Source organism: Saccopteryx bilineata, chromosome 7, assembly GCF_036850765.1.
Source record: "Saccopteryx bilineata isolate mSacBil1 chromosome 7, mSacBil1_pri_phased_curated, whole genome shotgun sequence".
Taxonomy (NCBI): Eukaryota; Metazoa; Chordata; class Mammalia; order Chiroptera; family Emballonuridae; genus Saccopteryx; species Saccopteryx bilineata.
The window spans coordinates 110073708-110099798 of record NC_089496.1 but is presented as its reverse complement, the minus strand read 5'-3'; the positions used below and the strand labels follow the sequence as shown (position 1 = coordinate 110099798).

Here is a 26091-nt window from a genome sequence, read left to right as displayed (position 1 = left end):
AGGAACGACACTCTGTATCTACACAAAACCTTGCACACGGATCACAGCAAACATCATCCGTAATATTCAAGAAAGGGAAGCATCCCGGATGTCCAGCAGCTGGTGGACGGATGGACAAAAGGCAGTACACCCACACAAGGCAACCCTTCAAGGGACGCAGTTCTGACTCAGGCTGCCACAGGGATTCACCTTGGAAGCATGACGCTAACTGAAAGAAGATAGTCACAATGTGCCCCATCCTGTGTTGTGTGACCCCACTGATACGTAACGCCCGGAAAAGGCAACTCTATAAATATGGAAAGTGGATTCGTGGTGGCCCAGGGCTGGGGCAGGAACAGGAAATGTCTGCAACGGGCACATTAGGGATCTTACTAGGGTTGTGAAACTTCTAAAATTGGATGATGGTGATGGTCAAACGACTCTGTAAATAAACACCGAAAGCTGTGTAACGGGACGCTCTAAGACTGGTGAGCTTGACAGCACATAATTTATATCTCAGAAGCGATGTTTGTAAAAACTGACTTCTACAAGTGGCCAGGAAACCTGTGAAGGAGGGTTCCAGGAGCTCTTGTTAGCAACCAAAGAAATGCAAATTAAAACCGTGACATCCTTTCTCACCCACCACCATGGCAAAGTAGTATACAGTAATAACGCCAAGTATGGGCAGAGTGTGGGAAGACAGACACCGACACCCGCGGTGGAAGTGTGGCCTTTCCAAGGGCCACAGAGGGTAGCTTTAAAAGTCTTTGAAGGAAACACAAGAGCTGGTCATCTCCCCCTTTGTTGATGCTGATGACATAAATAAGGGCAGACAGGACAATGACGGTATAAAAAATTTTATCCCAGCATATTGTACAATGATAAAAACTGGGCCCTGGCCAGATAGCTCGATGGGTTGTAGAGCACCCTCCCGAAGCACAGGGATTGCCAGTTCCATCTCGTTAGGGCACATTAGGAACAGACGGATGTTTCTGTCCGTCTCTCCCTTCTGCTCTTTCTAAATACAATCAATAAAATAAACATTAAAAAAACCCCACAAAACCCCGGCACCCATGAGTATAGCCCGTCCTTTGTCATAAAGCCCGAGTTGGCCTTGGAGCACACTATCACTCACCCACTATGTCACGAACAGCTGACTTCTCCCAAAGGTGGGATGGTGACAGAACCCAGATCCTACCTCTGCTGTAAGGACTGACTGAACAGCACGGGGGAACTGCTCTGGGTAAGCCAGTCTCCTGCCGGAAAAGCTCACAGCCAACGTGCCCCCTGCTGCACTGGGATACACGGCTGGCAGCATGGGCAGGGACACCACGAACGCCATTAAAGATTATACTGTGGCAGCCAACTTCAAGTCGTGGGGAAAAAAGACATCTTCAGTGCCGGAGCTGACGGCGAGGCAGTGAACCTAGTGCCGACATGTTCAGGGGTGTGCCTATGTGGGGGCACACAAGATAACCCAAAGGACCCAAGGGACACCCAGTTTGAGTCATGGGTTCAATCCCCGGCCAGGGCACAGACAAGAATCAACCAGTGAATGCATGAATAAATGGAACAAGGTGACATGTCCCTCTCTCTCTCTCTTTCTCTCTCTCTCTCTCTCTCCTCTCCCTTCCTCCATCTCAAAAGTCAATTTTTAAAAATAAATAATTAATGAAAAAATGCAAAATGCCAAATTTGTACTATTCACCCACTAGGCTATAGAGAATCTTCCTAAAGAAAATGTTGTGAGTTCTTTCTCACATCAAGTCATAGCCAGGGAAGGGTGGCAACCACCACCACTAGCACGTGCTCTAGAACGACCCAGGCACAGGCCTCTGCCAACAGGACAGACCGAAAGCATCCCATGAACTACTCACAGTGACAAGGAGGGTCGAGGAGGAGTTCGGGCAGCCTCCCAGCTCTGGGTGCGTCCTTACCTGAGCTCTTTGGGATCAAACACCAACTTCACGTCGTTGACAATCGTCGGTAGGTATTTCAGCGCTGCCCCCTGCAAACCAAGACCAAAGAAGAAGGTTGAGCCCGATGTGGTCTGGCAACTGTTAGTCTACCTTGATGATGATGACAGAGAGTCACACGCATACCAAGGAGAGAAGGATTACTTTCCAGCTGAGAGGTTGACGGCTACACATGACAGGAGGAATAAAAGGCAAAGTAAAATAACTATGATCTGCAAACAGTGATTTGCAACACGGCCATCTCAACGGGGAACAATCGTAGTGATGCTAACAGGAGCCCACATTCAGCGCCTGCCGACCAAATGCCTCCACTGGGCTGAGCTTTGATGTGATTGTCCCCTTTACCGTCAGGAGGCTACAGCACCCGAGGACGTGAGACCGCAGAGCATCCTGGACATGCATACGGCGGGCAGCTCTCACCTGCTTGCCCATGAAGGTGCTGATCCCTGCTGCCCTTTGTTTGTGCATACCTCTCTTACGTTGACATTATGTTACCTTCTAGACAACCCACACCGGCAACAAATAGAGTGAAGGCAACAATGTTGCCAGTCACTAGGCGAGGACCCTTGCACACGGTCTTTGATTCCCATGACCTCCCACCTCTGGCAGGAAGCTCGCTGTGTCAGAGGGGATGAAACTCACAACAGAGATGTCAATTGCTCTGCCCCTGGTCACACAGCCAGGACTGAACTGACCCAGAATTAAGACTCAGTTCTGTGGGCAGCCAGGGCCTCAGCCTCCTCATCTACATCCTGTCTTGGAAAAGTTCCTGGATTTTAAGTGTTCTGACTTTGACTGCACCCCCCACCTGTGACTCTAAGTGACTCCTCATCAGGCTGGGCTGCCCCTCTTTGAGTGAAATGGAGGAACAGCACTCAGGCCCTGTGCCTCCAGGGGTTATAAGATCCATCTGAAAACAGAACAAGGTAAGGACAGAACACTGGAGAACACACCCATGACTTCAATGGCAGGGAGCCCTGTTTTCCAAAAGCGAGTAGGTAGAGACCCAGTTTCAACACAACCCCCTGTAGACACGGGGTTAATTCATTGACAACAACCAAGGGGCACGGGCAGTGTCCTCCTGCACCCCCTAAGGAAATTCACCCTGTCCCCCACACTCTCTACAGACATAATGAACATTAAGTGACTCACGTAACTTAAACATAAAACTTGAAACTATAAAACTCCTAGAGGAAGATATTTGTGACGTCGGACTTAGCAGAGATGTCTCAGACTTCACACCCAAAGCACAGACTGTAAAATAAGTTAATATATAAATAAACAAACCGAGAAGTTGCTATTCTTCATCAAAACAAAAGAACTTCTGCTAAGATAACAAAACAGGAGCCACACACTGAAAGAAATCATTACCAATCACATATCTGATCAGGATTGATAGCCAGCATATAGAAAAGACACTTAAAACTCAATGATAAGAAAGGAATCCCCCTCCTCCCTGCTAAACAGGCCAAAGATCTGAAGGGATGCTTTTTCAAAAGAGATAGTATGGATAGCGAAGGAGCAGGAGTCAAGATGCTCCCCTCTTCAGACAGCAGGGAAGTGCGGCTTACCAGAGACCCCACGAATAGCTATTGGAATTGCTGAAACAACAAGACTTGGCAAATACCAAGTTCAAAGCTACTTCGGTAACTCAGGGACAGCCCTCGGCAGACTCCTATAAAGTTAGATAAGCCCTCTGTGTGTGACCCAGCAACAGCACCCCTGAGTACCGACCCAGGAGAAAGAGACCTGCCCACTTCACAGGAAACCCTGCACGGGAATGCTGACGGCCGCTTGCACTGTCATCATCGAAACTAGAGACAACCTCCATGTCCCCCGGGAGGTGAACTCACACGACGCACACTACTCCGTGATAAAACTAAATAAATGAAAAATTGGCACACCACACGGGCGAATCTCAGATACACGCTGAGAGAGGTAAAAGGGTACACACCAACAATTCCATTCCTAGAACCTTCTGGAAAAGGCAAAACTATGGGGACAGAGAACGCCTCAGTGGTTGCTGGGGCTAGCGGTGGGGGTGGGGGGCTCATCCGCTTTGGGCAATGGGGGAACCCCGGGGGTTGACGGAACAGAACGCTTCTATACGACTGCATGTAAACCCTACCCTGATTTTAAAGCGAATAAAAAGCTATTACCACCTGGAGAGACAGGCACACAAAACACCTGAGAGGAGGCTGAGTCTCAGTCTCGACTCCGGTGCCCAAGAGTCTGATGGTCAGAGTCGAGTCACTTCAAGTTTCCTACCCTGGAAGATGTGAATTTGTGTGCATGCCCAACATTTTCCGAGGAGCTGGACCCCACTGTCACCGCAGGTCCCTAAGGCGACCTCAGAGGGAGGTCTATGGTCAACCCCTTTCACAGATGAGAAAGTAGAGGCACAAATCAGAGGATGTCACTGGTCCAAGTTCCAACGGCTCCGATGTGGAGCCAGCCCCTCCACCTGCAAGGTCAGAAGGAAACTGCCACGATCTCAGCGCTTCCCAGCCAGGGCGATAAGGGACAGGAGAGCCACCCTCTGCACTGCAGAGTCACTTATGTCCCCCCCTCAGCTGTTAACACTCCCCTCCAGTGCCTGCCAGCCGATCATGGGATCCCAACCACTTACATTGAGAGGCAACTTTTGAAAAGAGCGTTAAATAGAAACAATTTCATTCTGGTTCCAAAAGTCTTGCTTCGACGACCTCAAGCGTTGCTTTGAAAAACTGAAAATTATGTATCATGACATTTAATAATAAGTGTTGGCACAACTGACTGCTCCGACCCGAAAGTGTCTCGCTTAGTTTCTGACAGTCCCGAGGGTGCATTTCATCCTGCCTGGAGCAACTGGATCGGTGCCCCATCATGGGACAAACAAGACAGGCCTTTGTGACCCCCCTCTGATGTTCTGCCCCACGGCCACTGGGTGCTGTGTTAGCCAGGGAGGCTAATGTCCCCCACCCGATGTCAAAGCCTCTGCTCACTGTGATCACAGTCACAATCAAACCAGGGCGATCCCTACAAAGGATCCTGAGCACAGCAGGCCTGCCATGGTGCCTAGACTGACAGAGCTTCGTACAAAGTCACCTCTTTCCTTTCAACCCACAGAAGTCGCTGCCGTTGGCTCCCAGGAGGCGGGAGTCCCATGCAAGTTGGAGGAGCAGCCAGGACAGGAGAGGGGACCCCAATGTGCATGCACCGCAGGCCCCTGACTGTCTTACAAAACCTGTTTCATCGTCCACTCGTGTTCAGGACCCCACCAGCTTCGCCCATTTCTACTCGTTATTTGTCTAGAACCCCAAGTGTTGGGGAAGCTCTGGTGCCCACTGCAAAGGTGCCCCTTTCCCCCATGGAGCTGGGGTGTCCCTCTACTCAGGTCTCTGCAGCAGAAGGAGCTGCCATCAGGAGCTCCCCAAGGTGGAGGAGTGCATCCCACAGGTAAAGCAGGGTTCCTGCACACGGACAGACGGGAGGTAGAATCTGATCTACAGAAACACGCCTCCAGATGGACAAGTCCTGGGTGCGGGCAGGGGACGCGACTCCCACATGAGCCCAGGCTCAGGGCTCTGTGTCTGTGCTCACAGCTGGGCAGCACGCTGGCATTGGCAATCAGTGCTCCCCACTGGTAAAAGGACAGGTCCGCGGCACCTGTCCCCACAGCTGCTGGGAGAATGGGGAGCAGGGGACAGCTCGCCGCTCTAACAACACATCGTGGCGCCCAACAGACGCTGTCCTGCCATAGCTGCCACTGCCGCTGGCGGGCGGGAGAGCATGGGAAGCGTGCAAATATTCACAGGACAAATCCCATGCGGAGCTCTCAGATGGGACACTCCTTCCAGGAGAAAATCTTACTGGCAAAGCCCTGTACACATTCAGGAGGGTCACTTGTTAAATCATGAAGGAGTCAAAATAATGAGAATGGACAGTGACTGAGAGGTTTTATTTTTCTGTTTTTGTCTTATTATTATTATTATTATTATTTGTAAATCAGTTCTTTGTTTAATAAAATCTTGCTGGGAATGTATGAGACTCTTTTGAATGGGGGGGGTGAGAAGCCAGGGTGCCAGCAGGTCCGGCGCCCCTCGCCCCAGGGTGCCACCCAGATTCCCTGGAGACTATGGGACAGTGGAGAAGGGGGCTGGGGGTTGGGCCCTGGAGACAGAGCTGGGGTGGAGTGGGCCACTCCTCTGTCCCTGCAGGGCTGACAGGGACCAGGCAGCCTTGAGAGCATGCCCTTAGGACAGGGCCTCGCCAGGAACAGAGAGCAGCGCACACACACACACAGGAATTTAGGTGAATTCACCGCTTTTAGCTTTCTTTATTCATCTCCAGTTTTCTAAGTCAAAATAGAACTGATCAAATCAACATCTGCTTTCTAAGAAAGTCATCTGTTCAGATCTTACTTTAAACCTATTTAAATGGACATTATGGCAGTTTAAGTCCTACTTGCTTTTCTCTCTGAACCAGGCTAAGCGTTCACCTGTCCACCCGAGGATGGACGAGCCCAATTCTACGTGCCCTGGGGCCTCGGGACCATCCACACAGGTGCCCTGTCCCACAGATGTGCTGAGGACTGGCACCTGAGTCCTTGTACACTTTGGCACACGAAGGCATCAGGTGAAACTGAAATTACCTCCAAAAACAGGGCTCTCCACCACTGAATAAAAGGCAGTAAGCCAGGGAAAGACACCTGGGACAAAATCAGAGAGGACCATGGCCAGGAGTCAACTATTTCTATTTACGTTCAAAGGTGGCAAGTATTCATTCGAGTGTCCCTTTAAAACTGGGTCCACTGCTGGATACCCAGGCAGCCGAGAACGCTGGGTGGCCAGCCACCACCACTCTGAGGAAGGGGGCCGGGGTCAGCACTCAATAAGATGGACAAGGAGCCTAGTGAAACCCCTGCTTAAGAGGGGAGAACAACGGAACACAGAAACAGGATTTGAGAAACGGCAGAGAAAGCTACAAGTTGTCTAACTGCAGGAATAGCTCAAGATAAGAGAAATTAAATCTATTTTATACTCTTTCTAAGCAGATTCAATTGTCAGGCATTGCGGGAGAATGCCAACTTAATCCAAACTGCATATCAAAATTTAAAAAAAAGAAAAAAGAAAAATAAATGCCCTTTCTATCTAGTTTCAGCATAACGTTGTAAGTGTCTCTCTGGCTAAAAATGTTACTGCTGATGATGATTAATAGACACTATTTTAGGGTAAAGTTCAGGCTAGATTATTCAGTATAATTATTTTAATTAAATCCATTAGCATATCTTTATATAAGATTATAAGAGCTATTGGTGATACAAAATAAGTTTTCCCTTGAATAATGTATGAAGCGGTTATTAATTTACATATTTCTTGAGAAAACACATATTAAAACAGATCCATTTGGAGGTTTTGAGCTAATATATGTGTGTGTGTGTGTGTGTGTGTATGTATGTGTGTGTGTGTGTATATATATATGTGTATATATATATATATATATATACACACACACACACCACACATTCTCCTTTCAGATTTAATTGTTGCATCTCCGGAGGATGTGGGGCCCAGCCTCAAAAAAGCCAGAACATTCTGACACAGGAACATGGAGCAAGACCAGTGTGGCCAACAGGTGCCCCTGGTCCCAAACTCATGCCTCTCGTGGGGAATGGATGGAGCAGGGAAGATAGCAGGACACGATGGCTTCATGCGGCTGCAGAAGGGACACACAGGAGGAGGGAGTCAGGGGTGCACCCCTGGGGGCCACCCCGCTCCCAGCATGCATTGCAGGAATCCAGAACAATAACAACAAAAAAAAGATGACGACAATGCCGTCTACCCCTTAGACCCTAATAAATAAAGACCACCCACGTCCCTTGTGACTCACATCTAAAAATACTATTTCTCTTCATAATCGAGCTTCCCCGAAGTGGAGTCCCATCTTGAAAACAGCCTTGGCCGTCTCTACCGCCAACACTGTGGTTCCCGCCATCACAAGGGACAGCCCAGCAGGTGGAGGAAACCATGCCTTTGAGTCGTTTCTCAGGTTCAAAGATCACCAAGTTCAAACCAAACAGAACCACAGGGGAAAGCACAACCTATCCGCACGATTCTTCAGTGAACCCAGTACAAGCTCCTAGACGGAAAAGATCCACTTGCGATGGCCAAAGATCATGTGATCAATGGCCAACTAACATATGAAGCTGGCTGACCTCACGAATCAGTAGTGCCAACCAAAACCACAATGAGCTATCACCTCACACCCTATAAGGCAGCTACTACTAGTAAAAAAAAAAAAAAAAAAATAGAAAACAGGTGTTGGCAAAGGCATGGAGAAATTAGAACCCTTTGTATGCTGTTGACAGGCATGTGAAATGGGGTGGCCACTCAAGAAAACACTATGGAGATTCCTCAAAAAATAAAATAATACACAGAATTTTTATAGAACCGAGCAATGCCACCTCAGGGTGTGTACCCCAAAGAACTGAAAGCAAGGTCTCCAGGATGCATGGGCTCACACGTGTTCACTGCAGCATCCTTCACCACAGCCAAAGAGGCGGAAGCAACCCAACTGTTCTTCACCGGACAAATGGATAAAAAAAAGGTGGCGCATACACACCAGGGAAAGTAACAGCCTTAATCTGGAAGGACATCCTGACACAGGCTGCCACAGTGATGAACCTCGAGGACAGTACGCCACGCGAAGCAGCCAGCCACCAGGAGACCAACGCCGTCCTGTGACGTGCAGCTGCAGTCGTCAGACTCAGAGACCGGACGAAGAAGGGTGGTCGCCAGCGGGCAGCAGGGGGAAGAGACAGCGGCTCAATGGGGACAGAGTTGAGGCTTTACAATGTGAAAGGTTCTAGAGATTTCCACAACAAGATGAACAGGGCTCATCCGACGGGACTGTACATTCCCAAACAGGGGCTTGAGAACCACCAGGTTAAAAAAGATCTTTCCCACCCGGGTGGCTGTGTCACAAACGGGTCCCCAGGAACCCTCAGCCCTTGGGTCAGCCTGGCCAGACATGGGCGACTAGTCCTCTCTGGCCACGGGGAGCTGCACTACGCATGAGGACTGGTCCCTACGTGCCCGTGTATGTGAACGCCTCAGCACCGGCTCAGGCGAGCCCTGCTCTGTGCTCAGCCCTCCTCTCTCAGGGGCGTGATGCACTATTGGAATGAGCACCCCAGCTGAACCAGGTCCATCCGGGCTCCCCAACGCAGAGCACGCAGGGGCCCAGAAGGGAGTTTGATCACGGATGGACTAAAGGACAAGACTAAAAGAGTCAGGGTGGAGCGGGGACCAGGAGGACAGAGCCCAGGTGCCTACCAATTCAGGGCTGACCGGCAGGACCCTGCAGCAGAAGAACAAGGCACCAGAGACACAGGGTGAATCAGAAAACCGCAGACAGGAGGATAAACCGTCTTTGTTGGAGCCACTGTGCTGTCCTTAAGCCCCTAAAAGCCACTTGCCGGGAATTCAGTCATGCTAAATAGAAGGATTACCGTAATCTAGACAAGAATACATTTGAATGACATTACTGAACTTTCTTTTTTAAATTTTTTACCGGCACAGCCATGTATGTAGCTCAAGAGATTTGGGGAGAAACGCATCGACCCTCTAAACAGGACTCCGCACCCTCACACCTCACATTGGCAAAAACTGGTTACCTCTCCGGACGGCTTCCAGGGGGGAGGCCGCGGGTTCTCAAGGATGGTGATGTTCTAAACACCCTTGCGATTCAGAAGTCAACACAGACGGGACAGTGTGGTCCCATTCAGGAGCATCGTGAGAGCCTGAACTGTCACCAAGAGGTCTGAAAACAGGGATGGAAGACGCTAACACATCACACGTGTGTCCTACTCGTGGTCCGAACAACCTCACAACATACAGCCCAAGGAACAGAAATGCAGGGAAGGGGCCTCTGCCGGACCACGGAGCAGGAAAGGAGGAGAAGACCCAGACACCGGTCCGTCTGTCGCGTGCTGGCCTTGCTCCGCCCAGCGCAAGAGCGCTCACAGCCGCTCTGGGTGCTCACCAGCCAAAAAGCGGACACAACCTGAGTGTCCACCCACGGATGAATGAATGAGACCCCGAATGTGCGATGGACTCCGATTCCCCACCCCGCCCCAGGACACCAAAGTGCCGCCACCTGCTACAACAGCGATAAACCCCCGAAGTACACTGCGTAACAGAAGCCCGACAGAGAAAGCCACACGCTGTACAGCATCCCTTCCACGGAGTACTGTCCATGACAGGCAAATCCAGAGACAGCAAATGGCTCGGCAGCAGCCCGGCTGGGGGAAGAAGCGGGGGCTGGCTGGACTGGGAACAGCGTGATGGAAACGGCTTGGAACGCTAGCGTGGTGCCAGTCTCTTTCACCACACCACACAGCCACATACAGTAAAGTGAAATTAATTAATTGGAAAAAAGAGAGGAGCAAGCTGCCCGTGACTGTTAGCGACGCTGCTTCTCATTAAAACTGTCCCGACCTGCTCTTCTCTTCCTGACTCCCAGAAAGGCTGCCGCGGGAGCTGTAACATGTGACTGACCCGCACAATGGTTTCCCTCGGTGATGGACCAACACCTTGGAAACGGGAGTGGCGCCTCCAACCATCTCTAAAATGAAGCATGAAATTAGCATAATAATGATCCCATCATCCAGCCACCAAGTTCACTGAGAAAGCCACCTCTCCCCAGAAACATGTCACTGCCCCTGTCAATGCCTTAATTAAGCAAGACACAAAGCCACAGACCCAGGTAGACATCCAAGGTCAGCGGGGAAGACAGCCTCTCCCCCTACGTCCCCAATGCTGGACATTGTCCCCAAATACCGCCCGCCCCTCAGCAGGCTCAGTCCTTCCATGTCCAATGCATGCCTCAACAAACATTTACTATTAGGTCAGAGGATTTAAAATACGATCATAAAAATGAGTAACTTTTTTTTTAAATGTATCAGATGGATAATGCGGAAATTTATAGACATGTTGCCAACCTCATGAAAGGCTCAGCGTTAGGTAATTAATATATTTCTCCCCCCCCCACAGGTCAGATGGTCTCTTCTCCTCAAAAGAAAAACTGTTGGGGGAAGAGGAATCCTTGCTGTCCCATACAGCAGCACTGGGTAACCTCTCTCCTGGAGACCAGAGAGTCACCCCTCTGCTCCCAGGCGAGCCCCTCCCCCCAGGCTCACGATGGCCCCACGCAAAGGACCCTGTGACCCATGAAGGCAGACACCAGCCTGTTGACCTGCTCACCAGGGCGGGCTTCCTTTCCTAGGGGACAAAATCCCACTTCTCCTGAGGTCCTCGGGGAGGGAGCAGGTCACAGGGGAGTCGTGTGATGGAGGGAGTGAGGCGAAGACGACAAAACCGCACTTAGGCAGCTCAGGAGTTTTGTGAGATCGCTGGCGATGCTGTGACAGCCGCAGGTCGGGGCTCCCAGAGGCCAAGTCAGGTGGGGACAAGGACACCAGCACACACATGTGGGGGCGCAGTTCTGCCCACATGGCAGAGTGGTTCCTGCGTCTCCCTCCGTGACGCAAATGCAAGCGTTCATGAATCAAAAAGATTTCTTTTACTCGATGGCAACCTTATTGCTGTGAACCGTTGCAACCCAGAGAGCACTGAAGGGGTACCTAAGGCAAATCAACCCCCAGAGGGGGCAAGTTCAGAATCTGCCCACAGATATGATCTTCCTTCTCCAAACATCCTGCCCCCAGCCACGGCGTAGCAGGCTGCCGCCCTAACTGCAGCGGACACCCTGCTGCCCCGACCAGACAAGCATGCCTCCTTGGGTCCCTCGAGAATGACCCCCAGGGGGTCAAAACCATAGGGTAGAAAACGTCAGACAGTTGGTCTACTGAGGGCAGAGACCCTGCTCCTGTTCAGGACTGTGCCTACCACACGGCGCCCGGCACCTGGCATTGGAGAAAGGCCAACCGACAGACACGCGGAATGAATCATGAAGGCTCCTCTCGTTGGTTGGTTCTTTACAGTTCCTGGCGGCAGCCAGACAAGGGAGAGACCGAAGCCCAGCACGTGCTGATGGCTGAAAACCCACAGAGCAAGTCAGGTCACCTGGATGTGTGAGCCAAGGAGACGGCTCTGGTTGTCACGTTCCTGCTCTCTGACAGCACACAGCACCGGCACGTGAAGGGTGGGTCGTGCGTGGGGTGGCCTGGAAAGACAGCCCTGCTTCGACAGGGCTCAGCCCATGTCCCCTCCTCTACCCCCCATGTGCTCAGAAGCCCCCAGGAGCCGGGACTGGCTCCGTTCAGAGCCCGCCTCCTCTAGTGCCCAGGCCACCTCCCAACAAGTGGGCATGCTATTTCCAGCTCAAAGGCTTATTCTCCCCCCACTCCTCCCCCACCTCCCTCGCACCTCCTCCCCTGGGACGAGCCACCCCCAGCCCTGCCATGCCCCTCCAGGTGAGGAGGCGGGTGCTTCTCCCAGAAAGGGGGGCGGTGCACTGCTTCCCGCACAGCCCCACAAGGCCAGAGAGGCCCTGCAGACTCGGGCACAGGGCGCCCACGCCGCTGCAGGGCAACACACCTCTCTGCTGAGTAGGATGTGCAGCCTCCCGAGGTCCAAGTCCCAGCCTCCTTCCTGACACCCAGGACCATCGCAGCCCGGCCACTCCCCAATGACCTTTCCTTCCCCCAAATCTGAGCTCCAGCCACCTTTATTTCTTCCTTTCCCAGTTCCTGCCAGTGCCCACCACCCTCTGCTCCCTGCCTCGCCCGCTGAGCCTCTGACCGGGCAGCCTATGTGCCCCTGCACTGGAAACCCACCAGTCCCTTCCTCAGACACACACACACACACACACACACACACACACACACAGGGTGACCACAACCTGCTGTGACGGCCACCAGTCCCTTCCTCAGACAGACACACACACACACACACACACACACACACACGGTGACCACAACCTGCTGTGACGGCCACCAGTCCCTTCCTCAGACACACACACACACACACACACACAGGGTGACCACAACCTGCTGTGACGGTCACCAGTCCGTGATAACGTGTAGGTCACAGCACCCGGCTGGTCAATCACACAGTATAGTCTAGGTCATGTGTAGATGTGATTAACATTGATGGCCACTGGATTGATGTGAAGAAGATTATCCTGAGCGAGCTCGATGGGCCTGACCTAGTCAGCTGGGAAAGATGTTCAGAACAGAACAGGAGTATCCCTGAGGGCTGCAGTGTCCACTGCGGCCGGAGTTCCCGGCCCACCCTACAGATTGTGGACTCACCTGGGCAGTCCCAATATCACCTAAACAAGATTCACTGTAAAAAAATAAATATATATCATATTGGTTCTGCTTCCTAATGGACCCCAGACTGATACATCTCCTGGGCATATCAGCCCTGCGTGGGCTCACCTGGGTTTACCTGGGCTCAACTTCTCAGACCACACACACCGGGTGGGGATGGGGCTGGGGAAGAGGGTCCTCCCAGCCTCTGCCCCGCCCCAGCAGAACATTCCAGAAAGAACTAGAAACAAGATGGACTGGTGCCCGGTAATCACAGGATGAATAAATAGCAGGAGAAACCAGTAAGTACTCAGCCAGCTTACAAAGGCAAGAAGCCCTTCCCCACACGATTTCTCTTTCATTCATTCACTCGCTCACGTATTCAACCAAAATTTACTGATTAACTGAAGAGATGTGTTTAAATTCCAAAGGATTAATCAGCACGGCTGTGGAACTCCTCTGGAAGAAACCTTCTGAATATAGAATTTTTCATTCTCTCTTTCACAGGTTTGACCGCTGAGGGTGGTGCTGTCACCAACCCCTCGGCGAACACGTATGGTCGCTCAGTCCCTCTCAGGCCTGAATGCCCCTGACGTGTGACACTCTGAAACATGAGAATCACAGAAAAGGCAACACAAATTCCTTTGACTTGACTTGTCCCAAATCTTGGCATCAAATCAGGTGACTCTAGAAGGTGTAAGATGTAACTCTCCTGTTGTCTTTCCTAGACACAGTTCAGACATCGCTGAGTTATTTGTTAAGAGCCGTGACCATTGCTGTTTTCAGATAGAATTAACAGAAAGGACAGAGTAATGTCAACCAGAACGAGAGTCCACAGAATTACATAAAACCAGAGCAAAACCAAACAACAGCGCAGAGGTCTATCTACCCTGAACGTCAGCGGCCATCCAGATGATCGTTTGTAATCAGCACATACCTGGAAACAACATCCCTGTTTGCAACATGGGGGAAAAAAATAAGCTTTTGCTCTAGAAAACAGAGACTACTTCCAAAAGTGACCTTAGGACAGAGAGAATGTCACGGGGAATGACAGGAAATACTGTGATAATAAGGGGAAAAGACGAAAGCACCAACTTCCAATTGATAAAAGGTTTGTGCGACTTCACCGTGTGCCTGAACCCAGGAGAAAGGAAAGTTGGAGGCACCTGGTGGCCGAAAACTGGCCATCAAGTTACATAAAGTATAGAACTTATCTTTACAATTTCACTTTTAATTACAACACATACACAAAACCCGGAAACCTGCTGGCTTGCGCTGTGCATTTGTAAAGCATGAGTGAGACCAAATTGAAATCACATACAAAAAGCCACTGCCAAAAATAATTACATTGATTGGAAAATGAAACATCAAGATCTTCAGAAAATTAAATAACTCCGCTGAGGCTTTCGGAAGATCTTGGAATTTGACAAGCACGGCAGTGCATGAAAAGTATGAAGAAGAAGAAGAAAGCACAGGACAAGACTCCTTGTGTATCCCCCAGACCCACATTTGTAACCAAAGAGTCATGTATCTCTTTGATGACCAAGTCATACTAAACTTACTTTGGTTCAATGTTACCTAGGCAACCCCAAACAGTGTAAATGTCTAGCTCAGTACTGCTCCTTAGAATTAATTCATCAGAGTAACCTCGCCAACACTTTGCTGCCATCCCAGACCCACAGAAGACTTGACAAAGAAGGACAATGTTTCTTGGGAATAAAGTTTTGTAAACTCAAGTTCCTCAGAGCCCCTCTCTCCTACCTCAAGCTAACCTTAATGAGGTTCTGGAAGAGAAACCCTGGATTTCTCAGGGGGAATCCCCCCCAGTGCCAGGACCATGACTCATCCTAACAGTTCCAGGAACCAACTCCCCCTCCCTCACTCAAAATTCTCCCCAAGAGGATCCACTGAGCAGCCTCGCCCCTCCCCACTGCCACTAGCACCAGGGACAGCGCCCGGTGTGCCTTTCTGGGGCTTGGCCCATGGCCAGGTTAAATCTGACAAAGCAGTGACCCATCTAAGTTAATTCCTCAGCCTCCCTCTTAAGAAGTTGCTATTTCCTGTGCTGCTAGAAAAATTTCAAGCCCATCTTCCAAAAATGCGCCGCTTTGGCAAGTGCTGAGGGGGTCTAGCGCACACACAGCATGAACAGAAACCCGTGTTTAATAGACAGGGCTGAGTACAAGCAAGAGTGCGCGCCCTTCCACTCGCCTCACCACGCTTCTCCACCTTCTGCTCGGTCCTGGAGCCCAGCACAAACATCCCTGGCCACATCTGAATGGACCTACCTTTTCCCCTGTGAGTCAGGTGGCCCTGGGTATCAGGCAGTCCCTCATTTTCCCAGAGAGAATTTCCTATTTTTTACCACTGCAAAAAACACCTACTTGTATGTATATAGATAAAAGCCAACTGTCTCCTTGTGATGCTTCAGCAATGTAACTGCGCACGCCGACGTAACATCGTACATTCACTCATTCATATGCATTTGCACAGATTTTTGGTCACTGTCACATTTCATGAAACGCTCTTATTATAGGCAAGTTTCACTTGCATCTTGGTCCCCGTCTCTGAATCACCACCAACGCGTATTTTGGGTCATCATTTTACACGAACCTAAGGTGCTTAGAGTAGGCACTTCTGTGAGCCATAGCGCATTATCTCCCAGGACACAGCCTTTGTCCGGACAACAGCAGCTTTACTTTTCTCATTTAAATGTTAGGTACACAGTCATCATCTTTCATGATCATTGCCATGTACCCAATTAGTCTACTCTTTAAGTGACCTTTAGAGGGGTTATTATAATGACATCCAACACTTGTGGCTCATGCCACCAGGAAATTGCCAAATGCAGTTCAATGTCTTTGCTCCTTTTTTTTAATCAATTCTGCCGGGAACCTGTAAACTCACGGTGAACTAGCATCAAGGTTTCAGGCCGATGTGCCTTTCATATCTTTTTTTTTTTTTTTCAAAAAAATAATGAGCAAGATGTTCTAAGACCTCAAAGAGAAGGCTTCTTTTTTTTTTAATTTTTATTTATTTATTTATTTATTTATTTATTTATTTTAGAGAGGAGAGGGAGAGACAGAGAGAGAGAGAGAGGAGAGACAGAGAGAGAGAGAAGGGGGGAGGAGCTGGAAGCATCAACTCCCATATGTGCCTTGACGAGGCAAGCCCAGGGTTTCGAACTGGCGACCTCAGCATTTCCAGGTCGATGCTTTATCCACTGCGCCACCACAGGTCAGGCGAGAAGGCTTCTTAACGTGGGAAAGACTCAAGCACTTGAGGAAGCAGAAGTGAGGTGCACACAGACGGGGCCGTCTCATTTTGGAGCGTGGGGTAGGTCTCCCCTCCTAACTCAGATTCAGTGCATGGGGCCCACACAGCCATCTCCCCCACCGTTCACACATCCCCCCCAGAAATGGTGTGGGGCTGTGTTCTTCTCACCTGGGTCCTCCTGCATCCCCTCCCTCACTCGGTACCTCACCAAGAGCTGAGACTCTAACCCTCCACATCTCAGCTTCTTCCGTACTATCTGACCTCTAGCTGGTGCTAGGAAATATTTGTTGAATGAATGTATGTATGACTCAAGTCACCAAAAGGCTCTAAACAGGCGTGGTGGCAGCAGTGAGATGAGGAGAACAGAATGGAGGCCTCTGGCTAGAAGACTTCTGAAGTTCCCTGGTCCTAAATATCTGTATGCAACCCGGCCTGATCCACCACGGAGTCTCCATTGGACTGTGCAACAAATAAGAAAAATGCCGAAAAAGAAATAATTTTATAACAGCCCAGAGTTTTTAAAAAAATGCAGACCTGGCCTGACCAGGCAGTGGCGCAGTGGATAGAGCGTCGGACTGGGATGCCGAGGACCCAGGTTCGAGACCCCGAGGTCGCCAGCTTGAGTGCAGGCTCATCTGGTTTGAGCAAAGCTCACCAGCTTGGACCCAAGGTCACTGGCTTGAGCAAGGGGTTACTCAGTCTGCTGTAGCCCCATGGTCAAGGCACATATGAGAAAGCAATCCATGAACAACTAAGGTGTCGCAATGAAGAACTGATGATTGATGCTTCCCATCTCTCCGTTCCTGTCTGTCTGTCCCTATCTATCCCTCTCTGTGACTCTCTCTCTGTCTCTGTAAAAAATAAATAAATAAAAATAAAATAAAATAAAAATGCAGACCTGTTCCCTACTACAAGACTGGATCCCTCCTATTTTAAGAAGGTCAGAGGGTCCCTTATAAAATAAAATGACAGTGACAATGACCAGCAGTCTGCACTGACGACCCTGTCACCACTCACGGATGGAGTCACTCTCTATGGTCCCTTTTCCCAACTACAGCCTAACTTTGGGGTTCCCATGCACTCCCCTCCCCATGTCCCTGAGGACCACTGAGTGCTTTCCGTGCCTGGAATGTTGCCTGGCACAAACTTGAAACCCAAAAAGATCAGGTGAATGTAACGTATTTGTTGGTGGTAGTTTTGTGTTCCCTGGCCCATCAAATCCTGCTAACTTGTATAAAATGATCCAGGAAGCCCACTGGATGAAGACGGCCAAGAGGCAAGAAGGATGCCCAACCTCCCTCCCACATGACTGCTCAGACCAGGATGGACAGGAGGGGTAAGAGTCAAGCCTGCAGTCGACAACAGACTAAAGTGCAGAGATTGAATTAGAGGACGAGGAACAAGCCAGGAATCAAAAGGCAGGGGACTCCTCACCGTCCCTCTCAGCCCCAGTGAAGGGGGTGCCCATGACCCCGCTGGTGAGCTGCCCCAGGCCCCAACCTACACAAGTCTGCCTCCCATGTCTCTGATCTCACTGCCACGTCCCTAAGTCTCCCTCCTGGCTCCCCCAGTCTCCCTCCTCTCTTCCCAAGTCTCCCGCCCTCCCCCACATCCTCATAAGACAAATGTCCCTGATCAACCCTCTTCTGCAGACGCCAACCCACCCAGAGAGCACTCCTCACTCTCTTCCTCTCCCTCACCTTTGCCAGATTCCGTATCCCGACAGCGGGTGTGACGGGTGGACCAGCGAGCAGCCTGGGATGAACAGACTTGGCACAGAACCTACTGTGGTAGTTGAGCTCTGGCCCGTGAGCACAGACTTCTCAAGCAGACACATCAGAAAGACACGCACAGCGGCATGTTGTCGAGCTGTTAGCTTGTGTGCCATTCTCATGGACGCGTGACCGAGGACACGGTAAGCGGTATCTCCACCTACCCTCCCGGGAAGGCAGCCCTGCCCTGATGGACAGTTGACTGCACCGGCCAATCGCGTGTGTAGGTTGGGAGGCGTTGAGGTCCCCAAAGAGTAGTTGCTGGGCACCAGGAAGACACCCCCAACCCCGGGATTCTCGGAGCCCCATCCAGGAAGAGGGTCTGCTATGCTACAATGAGATGCAATGTCTTGGCATGCTGGTTAAGAGAACCTTTTGAACCAGATGCCTTCGCTTATCAAAAATAAAGTAGGTCATTATAATGATGTAACCAGACATCTCTCGCTCTCAAGTGCAGTGATAGTACACATTTAGCCAAAAACAGCTTTATATATTCTCTTCCTAATTGCAATGGATAGCAATCCTTCGCCAATGAAGAATTAATTAAGCCATAAAACACCCATCATACATCCGAAAGATTGTGGGTGAAAAGATTGGAAGATAAAAAAGGTTAAAAAAAAAAGCATTCTTTAGTCAACAAATGACAGAACAATATTAAGTAATGGGATTTAGAAAGATTGAGTTACATGATGGATTCTAATTTGGGGGGGGGGTTGAAGAGGGGAAAGCATAAATATTTTGAAAATCTAAAACCTCATCACTGTACTTATGACAAAGGCCCTCTGTCACAATGTTGTGACCGAAAAACCATCCAGCAAAAGTGACCCTGGGTAAGCAAGGCATAGAGAAATGTTTGTCTACAATATATTTTCCTCCCCTGAGCCATAGCATCATAAAGGGACCGAAAAATTACTCCATTCCAAAGCTTTAAACAGCTACTTAAAGATTTTAAGTAACTTTTAATGGGTTTCTTCCTTGTTCTTCTATGTGTCACGGGAATTTATTCGGGAGATTAAGAAATCACCTTAGGAAAAACAGAAATCAGAACTCACTAATCATCTTCCATTTAGCCTTTTATACGAGTAAATAGGGAAATCACTTATAATCACATCCATTATAAAGAACTCAGATTACCCCACTCTGTTTTATTAGCTATCCACAGGAAGCATACTTCCTCACGGTGAAGTTCACTTGGTGAGTTTCTCATATGATTGACTCCTGTTTTAATCGCCAAAGGGTTTCTCGAATCCAGGCCAGGAGTCCGCAGCAAAGGAGGCAGCAGGCCCGGGCACACACATCATGCCACACAGCCAGCCAAGGGGCACGACAGCAGCAGCCAGGCGGGCAGGGAGGAGTCCTGGATGGTGCCGGCACCAGGTGCGCCCCCTCTCATGAGGCCAGCACAGGTGTAGTCAGTTCCAGGCCATGTGCCCATCTGTCCACGGGGTGCCGGCACCACGGCACACCTGGCCGTGTACTCCACAGCCAGGGGCTGCAGTCTGCTGGACGCACGGGGCGGACAGGTCATCGGCCATCGCTGCCACACCTGCTCACGGGGGCCTCACAAACACGAAGCGCGCTTGGCAGAGGGCTCTGGGACGAGGGCACCGGATGCCAGGACCAACCGGAACCAGCGGCTTCTGCACCGGGGTTCAGAGACTGAGCGGCAAGGCCCCTTGGGAGGCATGACAGGGGCCTACATTCTGGGGACGGACAGAAACGACCAAACACAGAGAAGACTCTGAGACGGGTGGAAGCTCAGCGTGGCCAGGGAGTGGGCAGCCCCTTGGGCCAAGCAGAGAGGCAGGAGGAAGTTCAGAAGAGCAGGGGGCGGGAAGACTGACAGAGTGACAAGTGCTCACAGCCAGTCAGGAGGGACAGAGCCCAGGGCACATCCCTGGCATGGCGCTGTCATCTGCAATGCTCCCCGCCCCCCCCCGAAGCCTCTCTCTGCTCTCTCCCTGCGACCCACCCCCAGGCAGACCACCTCACACAGGGCCTGGGAGGATGGGGTGACCAGACTTCCACCCGCCAAAGGAAGGAGGACGTGCCTGTGAGAAGACAGACCTCGCCCTTGTGACCACAGTCAACCTTCCCTGGCCGAGGGCGCCAGCACCCGTCACGCCCGGCGATGGAGAGAAACGAGGGCCTGTAACAGCACAACCAGCACGTGTCTGCACTCACGGGGACAGAGACAGGGCCGCGCGGTGATGAAGGCCCTCACTCTGGACTGTGGTGTGATCAGAGGATGTGCCCATTCCAAAACTCTTCGACCAACACTCCACAGGGCTGCACTGATTAAATGGTACGTCCTTCAATAAAAGTGGTTTTAAAAAGCAGTCCTCAGGAACCGTGCTTCTGTCTGTCTAAGGCGGCATGGAAGGTCTGAACCAAGACACAGGCACCCCCACCCCAGTCCTGGATTAAGGACAGAAAAGGTGTGGCTACCAAAGCGGCCCCTACAACCAAGGGAGGTCCCTGTAGCGGAGCCCCCCGAAAAGAGAGGAAGTGAATGAGGAATGAGTCAAGACAGTAAGGGAAACAAGACCACACTGACCCCTGGGGGGGATCTGAGGTAGGGAGGGGACCTGTGCTTTCTCAGACGTGGGGACCAGGGACGCATGAGCAGGAAGCATCAGGCAGGAGGTCTCAAAGGACTGGAAGTGCCCTGCACTCGGGGCCCACACAGAGGACAGAGCACAAAGCAAGAATGTCTCCCACAGGGACCACAAAACTGCCAGCAGCCACCTCTCCCAACAAGGGGACTGTTGGCTGATTGTCACCCACCTCGTAAAATCATTCTCTCTCCTGATAAGAGGAAACATGAAGGGATGGGTTCGATGGCCCTAAGAAAAGAGTATTTATTTTGCCAACAACCTAGCACCAGGGGTTCAGGAACATTTCAAATACAGATGACATATTTAATTCACAGAGATGGCGAAACCTCATTTAAGCACCTTGGGGGTGGGCTACTGAGGGCTGAGAGCAAGATCAGGCCAGACCAGGCATGGGGAGGTTATGAAAACAATCAGGGGCTAATGAGCAGACCGAGGGGGGCGCGAGAGGGGAGAGAGGGGACGGGCACACCGCAGGCTGGCCAAGGCGGTCCTCGGCCAGGACGGACCCAGGACCAAAGGTGGTATTTTAAAAACAGTAAATTATTGAGTAGAAAAAGTCCAAAGTCAGACACAGAATAAATAATATAAGCGTTTCTAGCAGCATGGTGTTAAGGAAAGGCCGGTAGAGACAGGCTCGGTGCCAACTGCAACACGTCACGGCAGGTGCCCACGGAGGGCACCTTGTAGGGAGGATGTGCCCTCCAGGTCTGAGAGATGCCTGGAGCCAGGGATGCCAGGAGACCCCGGGGCACCGGGACTTGCGAGTCCGCCTTCCCTCCCCCCCACGCGGTGACACGGTGACATTTTCCAGATGCAGGGGACACAGCCTCAGTGAAGAATAGCTCTGGATGCTTGGATATTCAACAGTAATTAGAATACAAAAGCAAATATCAACCAAACCCTGGAGTGGGGGGGGGGGTAGGGACATGGTGGGGGGCGAGGCTAATAAAATCTCCAAAGTAAGAATGATTAATTTTCAAAAGATGAAATGCTTTGACTTTCAAGTTCTCAGGGGAAACTAGCAGCCCAGCTGAGCAGGGCACAGGCAGGAATGCAGAACACCAGAACTCTGCGCTGCAGGGGGCTTGGGGCCCCTCGGGGCCGTACTCCCTGGGGCAAGCTGGTGCAAGGGAGAGGGGAAAGGGCTTTCGCCTATCCCGTGATACCTGAAAAGATGTTACTCCCTCAGGAAGTATGAGCACGCAGCTGTGGACTTGAGTCTGCCTGCAATACCTCTGGTCCACCAAAGCTTCCTTCTCCCAGAGGCAGAGGTGGCCGCAGCCCAGCGGGGCGTGATTACCCCAGATTAGGAACAAGTGGGGTGTGAATGAGACTCTGCTCCACTGAACTTCCCATAGGATCACCCCTCCCCCCCAAAAAAAAAAAGCGAGAGAAAAGATTTTAAATACCACACATGACTACCTTGCGGAACCACAATTGACACCTTCCTTCTAAAAGCTGTGACCAGGGCAGGCTGGAGTTTCTCTTTTGAAAACCCTGTCCCCAGGCCCACTTCAGAGAAGTGACTTCCCAAAGAGACCAGACACAGGCATGTTGGCCGTCCCCGCCTAGACAGAGTGCGCACCATCCGCATTCAAGAGGGGACCCTTGGTTCCTTTTCTGGGAAGAGGATCACAGGGCCTAAGGACGCAGGGAAGCTCAGATCACAGCCTGCATCCTGTCCTCGTCTTCACAGATGGGACGAGAAAGCTCAGGGCGGTGAGAGGCTGGGTCTGACGCAGCAGTGCAGCTGAGGCTCGGGTCCAGATGAGGCCACAGGAGAAATGCACCTGGGACCCAAAGGCCAAGGGCCGGGGCGGGCAGGGGGGCGGCCTTCACGCCGACAGAGGTGTGGGCACGGGATGTCCGCACCTGTCAGAGCTGGTCGGCTGCACCCAGCGCCTACGGGCATTTCCATGTCCATGGACGCTCCGCCTCAATTTAAAATGCGGCTACTAATATTTGAGAAAGGGACTGTAAACAGAAATTTTACAAGCAGGTTAAATACTCCAAATAAAAGACAACGGTTGCGGTTGCGGCGTGGGGAGAACCAGCTCAGCCCGCTGCCCGTCAACGTGAGGACAGAGAGAGGGGGAGGTCGGAGGAGAAGAGGGGCCTCGGGCACACCCCGCCCACAGGAAGCTGGAGGAAGCTGGAGGAAGCTGAGCCCTCACCCCGACACGTCCGCCCCCACACCTGGGGGTGACACACTGCACGGGATGGTCCAGGAGGTTGTGGAGCCCATGGGGCAGCCGCAGAGCCGCAAGGACCCAGAATGCAGGGGACAAACCCATCCTGCTGTCACAGTGTGACTCGGAACACGTCCCATCCTCTATCGAAGGTGACTGACACACTTGGAGACTGGCTGTTATTCTTCACGAACACCCTTCACATAGGCGGCCGCCACGTTTCATCAGCCCTCTGCCTGCGTGAAGGACACTGTCCCCCCTTGGGCCCCTCGAGAGGCTTCCCCGTGCCCCCTAACCAGCGTCTCCCAAAGGCAGTCACAAGACTCTGCAAAGGGACTTGCCAGGTAGCAGGAGAACGTGTTTCAATCAATGACAAACATCGCTTTAGAATGTAAATGAAAAAAGTTATCCCATGACAAAAATACAAGCCCCAGTACGGAATTTCCTGAGATGACATTTCTAAGAGCTCACGTTCGTGTCCAGATCGGGAGATTCCAGGGGAAAACCGTCTATTTTCTCTCCCCTCACTTATTTCCTCCCTGGGAGAGCTTGTCCTTTTCTAAAACTGTAATTGTAAGATTAAAAAATAATAATAGTAAACCCAGATGCAGTCACTTCTCAGTGGGTCACTTCAGGGTGTCCAATACGGACACTCTGATTATCAGAACCACCATTCCTCAGCTCTGAGGTCCTGGCATGGGACTAAGGTGGCCCTGCTCCACGCCCCTTGCTCCCAGTGCATCTCCCCACTGCGCCCCCCCCCCAGACCCCAGGTTCCTGTCTTCCCAAGAACCCAGACTAGGGCCACGGCTTTCTGTGCGTGTTCCTCACAGCCCTGGGCCAGGGGCATCCACAGCTGGTGCCAAACAAGCACTTAGCATGCTAGCGAGTAGAGTGATCCACGCCGTGTTATCTCCGCATGCATGTCAGTTGTCCACGTGCTGGGAAAACACTAAGCCCGATGATGACATCTGCAAAGACAGCTCTGGCTAAAGCGAGCCCGGGGAAGCGTTTAGCCGAGCTGCTGTTCTCAGTACGAACTTAGTGACCGTCAGATGAACAGACGGCACAGCTGTCCCAGTTACCACGAGTTTCTTTGCCAAGAAGAGTCTTCCTGGGCACCGCCAGCCTCGGCTCCCTGCTCACGGCGCACACGCAGGCCTCTGCCCGCCTCTGTCCACGGACGTGCAGGCAGGAAGGCAGCGAGGAGTGTTCAGGGGTCGATACAGAAGACGGACGCCCAAAGAGAAACAAGCAGAGAAGCGCTACCACGGAAACACCACCAGGAGGAAGGCAGGAAGGGAGAAGGATGAGGGAGTCGGCAGGTGAGAGAAGGACGAGGGAGTCGGCAGGTGAGAGAAGGACGAGGGAGTCGGCAGGTGAGCAGGGGACCAAGGGGACGCTGGGGCCGGGCCTGGAGCTCACCCCGAGAGGCAGGTCCATGCCCAGGACAGAAAGGGGACGAGGAGGGCAGAGCGCAGTGAGGAGAACCAGGGGACACCACAGAGTCGCACCTGCACACCCTGCGGGGACCCCACCCCACCCCACACCGAGGTTCCAGCCGAGGGGTACACAGTGACCCCTGCTTTCTGGCCCTCTGTTTTTCCTTAAGGTGCCTTTGCTGGTCACTGGGTTGAGCTCCTTGGTGTCACTTGATGTCCGGTCTCTGTCTCTAGCAGAAGGTGCCACCTGCCCACAGGGAAGGACGCCCACCCGCAGCGTGAGGAACAAGGCAGGGAGCACCCTGGCTGCGCCCTGATCGCCAGGTTATTGTAAACACCTGCTCCACAAAGGAACGAAAAATTCAGAAATGATCGTGACCAGGGGGTTGACAGCGAGTCGTCTCTGAGTGGCAGACATATCATCAGTACTAATTGACTTCGTTAATTTTTGTCACCTGTCTTTGAGAGGCCATCAAAACCCATAAAACTTTCATCTAAGCACACTGCTGTTGCAGTTTTTGTTGGCTCAAGATTCAAGGGGACAGAAAATAGTTATAATAACGAATCACAAAGAACACTCAGCTCCCAGCCAGCTTGCCGCCGCCTGGCTGCCCCTCTGCCCCGAGGATACCTCTGTCCACAGCCGGGAAGGTAGGAAACTAGAAAGAGCTGGTGCCTGACGCCCACATACGAGACACACCCAAAGGGGACATCTCAGTAAGGGAACCGCATATTCAGCTGAACAGGTGGCTTACCCTTACATCCATTCTATTGGCCCCTCAAAAAGAAACCTAGGGCAGCAGAAAGGAGAACGGGCCAACTAGCAGGCCGTAAGGCCATGTGACCGGCAAGGCCACTGTGGGGCAGTGGACACACCAAGCTACCCCTCTGAAGGACGCACTAAGGAGCGGCCACCCAGGCAGAGTCACGGCCCACCCAAGGACAACCACGCAGTGACCGGCCTGGCAAATGACAGGAGGAAGAACAATTTTTTTTTTCCATCTTAAGAGAAAATGAAACATTGGAAAGGGAAACAATGAAAGGCCGACGGTCACCTGCTTTCTCAGACATCACCCCTTTGCCTTTAATCTTGCATGGGGACCATACAACACGCGTGTGTGATGTCCCAACGCCTTGAAATCCTGTGAAAGTGTTCATTTTTAAAAATTAATTACACGTTGGTTACGTTCCACCTCATCAGGGGGTGGGGACTGCGGTTCTTCCTCAACCATGAAACTGCAGAGAAGATAACTTACGCTCAAGAAATGAAATGAAACAAAATAAAAAAATAGCGTCTCCGACCAAGAATCAATCACCGTATCTAAACGTTACACAGGCAAGAAATAAACCTGCAATGTTTTAATAGGATATGCCTTTTACAGTCCTGGTGTTTGCCCTTTATGCCTCCCCTAAGTCAGTGCACCGTACTGAATGTATAGGATTTCCCGGAGGGACAGTAATTCCTACTTGAATTATAGAAGTGTCACATTCACAGATCGCAGGGACGAACGCTGCTTGGCTTCTCATCAGAACTACACTGCCTGGCGCTGCGCTCTAAATAACGCCAGTGTGATGTGCAAAC

The 26091-nt window shown here is 51.4% G+C and overlaps 1 protein-coding gene across 2 annotated transcripts in view; it reads right to left on the bottom strand.

Moving 5' to 3' along the window:
* Positions 1 to 26091, bottom strand: part of DOCK1 (dedicator of cytokinesis 1) — a 437923-nt gene that overhangs the window by 292708 nt on the left and 119124 nt on the right. For both annotated transcript variants that reach the window (XM_066240428.1, XM_066240429.1), the window contains exon 24: positions 1917 to 1987. In XM_066240428.1, coding sequence (XP_066096525.1) covers positions 1917 to 1987 — 71 coding nt within the window. The remainder of the gene's footprint in view (positions 1 to 1916; positions 1988 to 26091) is intronic.